The sequence below is a fragment of the Pongo abelii genome, chromosome 10 (assembly GCF_028885655.2).
Source record: "Pongo abelii isolate AG06213 chromosome 10, NHGRI_mPonAbe1-v2.0_pri, whole genome shotgun sequence".
NCBI classification, from domain to species: Eukaryota; Metazoa; Chordata; class Mammalia; order Primates; family Hominidae; genus Pongo; species Pongo abelii.
In genome coordinates this window covers 111,918,939-111,928,126 of record NC_071995.2, presented here as the reverse complement: position 1 = coordinate 111,928,126, position 9,188 = coordinate 111,918,939, and the positions used below count along the sequence as shown (strand labels likewise).

General features: G+C 53.8%; 2 protein-coding genes across 3 annotated transcripts in view; one reads left to right on the top strand and one right to left on the bottom strand.

Annotated features, from left to right (window-relative positions):
* RASAL1 (RAS protein activator like 1) overlaps positions 1-4,220 on the top strand; it is a 36,022-nt gene extending 31,802 nt beyond the window's left edge. For both annotated transcript variants that reach the window (XM_024257416.2, XM_024257415.2), the window contains exons 19-21: positions 1,668-1,788; positions 3,053-3,105; positions 3,657-4,220. In XM_024257416.2, coding sequence (XP_024113184.2) covers positions 1,668-1,788; positions 3,053-3,105; positions 3,657-3,796 — 314 coding nt within the window. In that variant the 3' untranslated portion in view covers positions 3,797-4,220. The remainder of the gene's footprint in view (positions 1-1,667; positions 1,789-3,052; positions 3,106-3,656) is intronic.
* Positions 4,221-5,705: 1,485 nt separating this feature from the next.
* Positions 5,706-9,188, bottom strand: part of DTX1 (deltex E3 ubiquitin ligase 1) — a 42,686-nt gene continuing 39,203 nt past the window's right edge. The window contains exons 7-10 of the mRNA XM_024257413.2: positions 8,840-8,998; positions 8,583-8,744; positions 8,372-8,461; positions 5,706-7,015 (exon numbers count right to left, since the gene is read on the bottom strand). Coding sequence (XP_024113181.2) covers positions 6,791-7,015; positions 8,372-8,461; positions 8,583-8,744; positions 8,840-8,998 — 636 coding nt within the window. The 3' untranslated portion in view covers positions 5,706-6,790. The remainder of the gene's footprint in view (positions 7,016-8,371; positions 8,462-8,582; positions 8,745-8,839; positions 8,999-9,188) is intronic.

Here is a 9,188-nt window from a genome sequence, read left to right as displayed (position 1 = left end):
CCGCCTGGGCTGGCTGTGCAACCTTGGGCAAGTTATTCAACCTCTTTATGCCTCAGTCTCCTCAACTGTAAAATGAGGTTGATAACAGTGCCTGTCTCATGGAGTTGGGATAATTAAATGACTTGATTTACACAAAGAGCATAGGACGCTGCGTGGCGCATGCGACGTGTTATTTCTAAAGTACTCACTAGGTGCCAGCATCCAATGGTGCCCAAACATCATGAGCTTGTTCTCAAGAAAGATGAGTGCATAACCCAATAATTTTTTTTTTTTTTTGAGACAGAGTCTCACTCTATTGCCCAGGCTGGAGTGCAGTGGCACAATCTCGGCTCACGACAACCTCTGCCTCCCGGGTTCAAGCGATTCTCCTGCCTCAGCCTTATGAGTAGCTGGGTTTATAGGTGCGTGCCACTGCACCCAGCTAATTTTTGTATTTTTAGTAGGGACGGGGTTTCACCATGTTGGCCAGGCTGGTCTCGAACTCCTGACCTCAGGTGATAAGCCCTCCTCGGCCTCCCAAAGTGTTGGGATTACAGGCGTGAGCCACCGTGCCCGGCCTTTTGTTAATACAATGTTATAAGTGCCAAGATGAGACTTTTGAGATTCCAGTGAATGCCTCAGACCCAGCCTCAGGATGGGGACTCAAGGAGGGCTTCCTGGAGGAGGTGCTGCTTAAATGTGACCTGAGTAGAGCAGAAGTTAAGCAGCGACATTGGAGACAGAACCGGGAGCTGGGGGTAAGGAAGTGTTGCAGGTGTCGTGAGCAAAGGCCTAGAGGTTGGGACAAGGTAGGCTGACGGATGGAAAAGGGTCTGTGTGACTGGAGCCTAGAATGAGGGAGGAGTACCGGGAGAGGCGAGGCTACTGCTAGAGTCTGGGGAGCAGAAGTGGGGCTGGATGAGAGTGGAGGATGTAAGATTCAAAGGAAGTAGTGGGTTTTTTTATTTTTGTTTTTGAGACAGAGTCTCTCTCTGTTGCCCAGGCTGGAGTGCAGTGGTGCAATCACGGCTCCCTGCGGCCTCAAACTCCCGGGCTCAAGCAGTCCTCTCACCTCAGCCTCCCAAGTAGCTGGGACCACACACACGTGCCACCATGTGAGGCTCATTTTTTTTTTTTTTTGAGACAGAGTCTCACCCTTTTGCCCAGGCTAGAATGCAGTGGTGCAATCTTAGCTCACTGCAATCTGTGCCTCTCAGGTTCAAGCGATTCTCCTGCCTCAGCCTCCCAAGTAGCTGAGATTACAGGCATGAGCCACCACGCCCGGCTAATTTTTGTATTTTTAGTAGAGATGGGGTTTCACCACGTTGGCCGGGCTGGTCTGAAACTTCTGACCTCAGGTGATCCACCCACCTTGGCCTCCCAAAGTTCTGGGATTACAGGCGTGAGCCACTGCTCCAGACCCAAGGGTAATTTTTAAATTATTTGTAGAGACGAGGTCTCACTATGTTGCCCAGGCTGGTCTTGAACTCTTGGGCTCGAGTGATCCTCCCATCTCAGCCTCCAAAAGTGCTTAAATTACAGGCATGAGCCACCGCGTGTGGCCTAGAAGTAGTAGGTTTGAGGAGGGATTTTAGAGAAAGACGGAGCATGGCTTGGTGACTGCCTGGCTGTGGAGGCTTCTGGAAGGGGAGGGGGAGTTACTGATGAATGAAGCTGTGTCCCCTCAGCCGCCGGCTGCAGCCGTACACACTCGGCTGTCACCCTGGGGGACTGGAGTGACCCACTGGATCCTGATGCTGAGGCCCAGACGGTGTATCGGCAGCTGCTCCTGGGGCGGGACCAGCTCAGGTGGGTGCCCCCACCCATCCCACTTCACCTCCTATGACCAACCGGGCCAGCCCCCCACCGTGGCCTTGCTGTGTTCATTTATTCATTCTTTCTGTGTGTGTTGGTGGATCTTTCCCGGGGGCCTGGCCCAGGGTGGGGACTGGGTGTCTACACAGTCAGGGCTTGGGAAGCATCCTCAGTGGGAGGGGTCCCTTATGCAGAACTGGGTCTTGGGATCTTTTAATACCTGGGGCTCCAGAGACCCTGGCACAATTCCCATAAAATCCTGGCCCCCTGCGCTTGCTAAATGAACTTGGATAGATCTCTTCCCTTTCCTGGCATGAGGATCACTGTCACTGTTATTTGGTGACAGAGATTTGTCCCAACTCATTATAGAGTGGGTTCTGAAGCTGACCTGCCTGGGTTCAAATCCTGACCTAGCCACTTACTAGCTGTGTGATCTTTTTTAAAACAATTTTATTTATTTATTTATTTAGACAGTCTTACTCTGTTGCCCAGGCTGGAGTGCAGTGGCATGATCTTGGCTCACTGCAACCTCCGCCTCCCGGATTCAAGCGATTCTCCTGCTTCAGCCTCCGACGTAACCAGGATTACAGGCACTTGCCACCATGCCTGACTAGTTTTTGTATTTTTAGTAAAGACGGGGTTTCACCATGTTGGCCAGGCCAGTCTCGAATTCCTGACTTCAAGTGATCCACCTGTCTTGCCTTTGCCCTCCCAAAGTGCAGGGATTACAGGCATGAGCCACTGCACCCAACCAGGCTGTGTGATCTTAAACAAGTTGCTTAACTTCTCTGTACTTCAGTTTCCTCATCTGGAAAAGGGGGATAATAATGGTGGTGACCTCGTGGGTTGTCCTGAGGATCAAATGAGCTGATACAGGTAGAGCACTTTGTAGGTGCCTGGCCACATAGTTAGCTTTCAATAAGTGGTAATGGTTCTGATGCTGATGCTGTGTGACCTTAGGCAAGTTACCTAACCTCTCTGTGTCTCAATGATCATCTGTATAATGGAGCTAATAGTAAATACCTACCTCATATGAGTTTGTCATGATAATTAAATGAGTTAATACATGTAAAAGGTTTAGAATAGCATCTGGCACTCTAGAAATGTTTGCTGTGTAGATGATGATGATGATGATGATGGTAGATGGTGATGGTGATGATGATGATTCAGGAAAACTAATTTCTCAGAGAATTTCTGGGGTAGGAAGCAGGATTGGGAATCAGGGACCAGACTTGTCTTTCTCCCTCTCACCTTCCAGGCTGAAATTACTGGAGGATTCTAACATGGATACAACTCTGGAGGCAGACACAGGTAAGGGCTCCTGTACCACAGAAGGTAAAGGCTGGGTGCAGTGGCTCACACCTGTAATCCCAGCACTTTGGGAGGCTGAGGTGGGTGGATCACTTGAGGTCGGGAGTTCGAGATCAGCCTGGCCAACATGGTGAAACCTTTCTCTACTAAAAATTGAAAAATTAGCCTGGCATGGTGGTGCACACCTGTAATCCCAGCTACTGGGGAGGCTGCGGGATGAGAATTGCTTGAACCCAGGAGGCGGAGGTTGCAATGAGCTAAGATCATGCCACTGCACTCCACCCTGGGCAATACAGCAAGACTCCATGCCCCCCTCTCCGCCAAAAAAAAAGAAGCTAAGGGGTTAAGGAGGTCCCTTTTTCCTCGCAGGCACTTCCCCACTGTCTCCTGTGTCCTCCTGTTTCCAGTCCATCATCAGGCCACAGGGCTGTGTGTGGGGATTCTCAAAGATTTTAGGGTTCTCAGGGCACAAGGCACATCTGCAGCATGAGAAACCATCGGGTCCTGCCCTGGACTGGCTGAGCCCCTGTGGCCTCTTGTCTCCCTCCTAGGGGCTTGTCCTGAGGTCCTGGCCCGGCAAAGAGCAGCAGCTGCCCGCCTGCTGGAGGTGCTCGCAGACCTGGATCGTGCCCACGAGGAGTTCCAGCAGCAAGAGCGAGGGAAGGCGGCCCTGGGCCCCCTTGGCCCCTAAGGAAATGCCAGAGCTAGCCCGGAAGGAGGAACAAGGAGCCAGGGGGCCCTCTTCAGCGCATCCTGCCTCAGGAGTCTCCTGTTTCCTTGTACCTCTTTGATCCTGTGGTTTCGAGGCTCCCAGAGACGTGCCTAGTCCTATATGCCTTGAGTCCAGAACTCAGGGCATGGAAGCCCTTTGGCAGGGGCCAGCCTTGCACTGAGTGAATCTCGCTCTCTGGGTTGATTCAGACTGGAGTGGATAGGATAAGGAACCTGACTTATTTGACTGAGACTGGGGTCTCTGCTTCACCAAACTGGCCTCTATCCATACCAAAGAGGCTAGCCTGGCCCTGAGCTGCTGGATACAGCTGGACCTGAATTCCTGATGCCCATGTGATGTTGTTGCCCCAGATAGGCACTAAATGGGCTCACCCCTTCCTGTTTTCATGTCTGCTAATCCCTATAACCTCATTGATTCTTCTGTACCCTGCCCTTGGCCTACGACCCCAACCACAAGCTTCCAGAATCAGGTACCCTCAGGAAGAACCAAGGCTGGGTGGGGGTCCAGTGTGCCACACTCAGACCCTTGGAGCCTGGGAGACCTTGGGCCAGGCTCTTTGTCTCTCTCTGGGTCTCAGATTACCCTGTATAAAAAGAGGAGGGAAAGTCTAGATGTGTGGTTTTCAAACTGGATTCCAACGAGGTAGTTCAAGAACCAGGGAGGAGTTTCTCTGACTGTGGGCCAAAGACCACCCGCTGGAATGTCTGCTAGAAATGCAGATTTCTGAGGCCCAGCCAGCTACTGACTCAGAATCTGAGGGTATATGAGGGCAAGAATCAGGGTTATTTAACAGATTCCGTAGGTCATTTGGATGAGTATCAGCTTTGAGGACCACAGGCCTGGGGAATGGGCAGTTTTATTTTATTTTGTTTTTAGAGTTGGGGGTCTCACTCTGTTGCCCAGGCTGCAGTACAGTGGCATGCTCATAGGTCAATGCAGCCTCAAACTTCTTGGCTTCAGTGATCCTCCCACGTTAGCCTCCAGAGCAGCTGCGACTACAGGTGCAAGCCATCACGCCGGGCTAATTTTTAAATTTTTGTAGCGATGGGGGGGGTCTCGCTATGTTGCCCAGGCTGGTCTCAAGCTCCTGGCGTCAAATGAGCCTCCTGCCTCGGCCTCCTTAGTTGCTGGGATTACAGGCGTGAGTCACAGTGCCTGGCTTGCAATTTTATATGCCAGAGTTTGGGTTGAGGTTTTGTCTGAGAATGAACCACGGAGTACAAATGTTTGGGAACATGTGACTGGCAGAACTGGAAGGGCCTCCAAGGACTCATTTCCGGTGTTGTGTCACTACGGGGTGGGACAGAAACCAAAGCCTACCTGGCAGGGGATCAAGTGGACCAGGAAAGACACGGCGCTATCCCGAGGGTGGCCAGCAGGGGTTGCCCGAAGCCGCAGCATCCACCAGAACTACAGGGGCGTCCTGGCATGTTGCAGAGGCTGATTTAAGGCTGGGGTCCATCCCTGTCTTTCCCTAGTTAGAACCTGACCCTCCTCCCCAAGGACAGGGTCCTGACAAGCTCTACGATCCTGATGAGCTGATCACAGTGTCTCCCAGCTCCTCCGTATTTCCCTTGAGGCTCCCAGCTCTCCGCCCGAGTTCCTTGTTTCTTGTCATTGTGCCAGGGAGCAGATGTGTGCATTGCCTTGTGCTTTTGTGAAAGAGAAGGGTACTTTCACCTCTGCATTCTTGGAGACTAGGACTAGGAGGGTCTGCCACTGCTTCACCGCCCCCAGCCCTTCCAGCCCGAGGCAATGACCCTGAAGTTGCCATTCTCTCGCAAGCCATCACTCCCCAACGGGGCTGACTGCAGCCCCCAGGAACAGAGCCACCCACCCCTCTCTTGGCAGGAAAAGACCAGGCGAGGAGGAGAAAGACCATTTATTTCTCCACCCACAGTGGGACTGGTAGGTTTTGAAAAGAGCAATTGCTGGCATCCCTTTAAATCTTGGCTGACTCCCACCGTGGCAGCCAATCAGCAGAGGCGGAGCTGGTGAGTTGCCTGGGCAACAGGCCCCTGGTTGGCCGGAGACGATTAGCCACCCCACTGCCCACGCCCAACGAAAGGGAAATTGACTCTCTGCTGTCCACTCTGCTTTAAAATACATGGGCCCAAACTAGGCCTCCTCCTCTTGCTCCTGAAGTCAGAAGCGCCAGCCTTTGGCTCTCAAAATTGGGAGCGATTTGGTGGAGAGGATGGGGTAGGGAGGATGGGAGAACAGTGCCTTTATCTGGGACAGACAGAAGGCCTGGAGATGGGAAGGGAGAAGGAGATCAGAGTCCAGAGGGATGAAGAGGCACAAACACAAAATTCAGGACCCTCTAGTCCCCGCTTGCGCTGGCCATTCTTTTGTAGAACTGCTCAGTCATCTGGGGGCTTCCACCCCATGGGCCCACAATTGCCCAATCAGTGGGTGGCAGACATGGGTGATGACACGGAATGGGTGAGGCATCGGGGGTACACTGAGTTTCCCAAGTCCCTCTTTGCCCCCCGAGCCCTGTCAGGCCCCTAAGGGCTTGCCCCGCATCCTCCAGTTCGCAGACAAGGCTGTACAGCTGCAACTGAGACACAGATGGGGATCCACATGGGGGGGTCATGGGGTCTTTCTGTCTCTTCTCTTCCAGCCTGGGGGCAAGTAGAGGCACGTGGGTGTGCGTGCATGAGTTCAACAGGACGTGTGTGTTTGTGTGTGAGGGGGCGGGTCTCTGTCTTTTTGGTAGGGAGGTTTCCAGTACTCTCTGTATGGCCCTCTCAGGGAGCTATGATTCGGGGCCAGCCTGACATGCCATCTCTCCATCCCAGCTGCCACCAGGCAGGTCCCCTGAATGGCTGCGGCCCCTTCCACAGGCTCCTCCCCAGCCCTGAACCTGGGCTACCAGGACACACCTGGCGAAGGAGGCATTTGCCGGACCAGGGGCAAAGCAGGAGGGAAGGTGGGTAGCCTTGGGCCTCAGGCCTTGGCTGCAGCCTCGGATACACCCTGGGCTGTGAGCTCAGCCAGCACGTTGTCTAGGTAGCTAGCGTCCGGGTACCCGTGGCCCGTGAGGTTGGATCCAAACTCGGTCTTGTGGTGGATCTCGTTCCACACCACGGTGTCCGACTCGCCAGTGGTGTTGGACGTGCCGATAGTGAAGATGAGTCTTCTCTCCCAGGCCGTGATGAGCAGCCGCAGCACCTGGGGGGACAGGGACACGGTGGGGCCGGGTGGAGGTCACAGGCAGCCTCCAGTCCACCAGCCTCAGCCTCCCTCCCTCCCCTGCCACATCATGGCTACCTTATGGCTTCGTCCATTGGCACCGACTACGTAATGCTGGCTTGGCCATTTCCTTTATATTTGTATTTCCTGAACTGCCAGTAAAAGCTCCTTCCAAGTTATTTATGTTTGTTTTTTCTTTTCTTTTCTTTCCTTTTCTTTTTCTTTTTTTTTTTTTTTTTTTGAGACAGCGTCTTGCTGTGTTGCCCAGGCTGGAGTGCAGCAGTGCAACCAGAGCTCACTGCAGCCTCGAACTCCTGGGCTCCAACAATTGTCCCACATCAGCCTCCCAAGTAGCTGGGACTACAGGTAGGCACCACCAAGCCCAGCTAAAATTACAAACTTTTTGGAGAGATAGGGTCTCACTATGTTGCCCAGATTGGTCTCAAACTTCTGGCCTCAAGTGATCCTCCCACCTCGGCCTCCCCAAGTGCAGGGATTACAGGTATGTGCCACTGCGCTTGGCCTGCCTGTTTCCTTTTTTTTTTGTGATGGAGTCTTGCTCTGTCACCCAGGCTGGAGTGCGGTGGGGTGATCTCGGCTCAGTGCAACCTCTGCCTCCTGAGTTCAAGCAATTCTCCTGCCTCAGCCTCCCAGGTAGCTGGGACTATAGGTGCACTCCACCACTCCAGATAATTTTTCTATTTTTAGTAGAGACGAGGTTTCACCATGTTGGCCAGGCTGGTCTCAAACTCCTGATCTCGTGATCCGCCCGCCTCAGCCTCCCAAAGTGCTGGGATTAGAGGCATGAGCCACCGCACCCGGCCCTGCCTGTTTTTTTCTGGGGTGAAGAAAGCATCTGGCAGCTGTCTGCTCTATTTAGTTTGGACTCCACACTGTATTAAAGAGCCACTTGTAAATTAGTTACTAACATTCAAAAGCCTAGAGATTTCCCATGAAAATCTGGATTTCTTGGTGCTCTTGAAAAGCAGAAAGTCAAATCAGACAAGCTGTAGGGTGGTGGTGACGGCTTGGACTGCCTGGGCTCAAATCCCAGCTCCGACACTTAGTTCCTCTGTGACAACAGTCAAGTGGCTTGCCCTTTCTGAAGCCTTGCGTCTTTGTCTATCAAATGGGGTCAGGACCTTGACCTCAGCAGCTCGGGAAAGGAGATAAGATGTGTGAAGGAGGTGGCTGTGGTCGTTGCTGTTCGGGTGCTGCTTTTGGGAGGAATGTGAGAGCAGGGATTGGGAATGATGGGGACCACAGGCCCAGGCCAGTGGTTGCTGGAGCCCCTGCCTGCGCCTATCTCCCGTGCCCTCACGGCTGGGCACCCACCTTCCGGCCTTTCTCGTTGTTGGGTAGATAGCAGTGGCGAGGGAATCCTCTTGCGGTGAACTTCTTCCCGGGGTTGGGGTGCTCAGGGCCCTGCAGGGAGGGACAGTACAGGGATTTAGACCATGAACAGGTGGTGGCAGGGTGGAGGAGCATCTGGAAGAGTCGGAGGGGAGTGGGGGCTGGAGGCCAGAGAGGCGGAAGGGGAGCCCACCTGGATGCCTGTGGGGATGTCATAGACGATGCGGATGGTCTGGGTATCAGGGAAGCCGGGCAGCGAGTGGGGAATGAGGTGGAACTCCATCTTCCCAGGCGGCTGCGTACCCGTCTTCTCCCCGTAGATGGCCTTGCAGGTGGGGCACTGCAGGCTGCCATCCTGGGCAGGGGAGGCTGGCAGTGAGTTCCCAGCGCCCCCCCCAAACCCCACTCAGTTCCCTGCCCACTCCTCAGCCATCGTCCCGCCCAACCCACCTTGTTGCCATTGGAGTACATGGCCACGAGGCACAGCAGGTGGTACATGTGGCCGCAGCGGCCCAGGCGGCCCACGAGCTCAGGCCGCACGCCCTTGTGCCGAAGCACGCCCTCGTAGCCTGACGCTGTGACCAGCCGCTCCATGCAGATTGTGCAGTCCTGCAGGTAGGCAGCAGGGGAGACTGAGGACTGGGGAGGACAGGGCACCTACTGGGTCAGCACTGCCCCTTGGCGGGTCACCATAGGCAGCAGACCACACTCTCTCAGGTACCCATTTGGCAAAGGGAGACAGTACACACCCTCTGCCCCATACATTGTTTTCTTTTCTTCTTCTTCGTTATTTTATTTA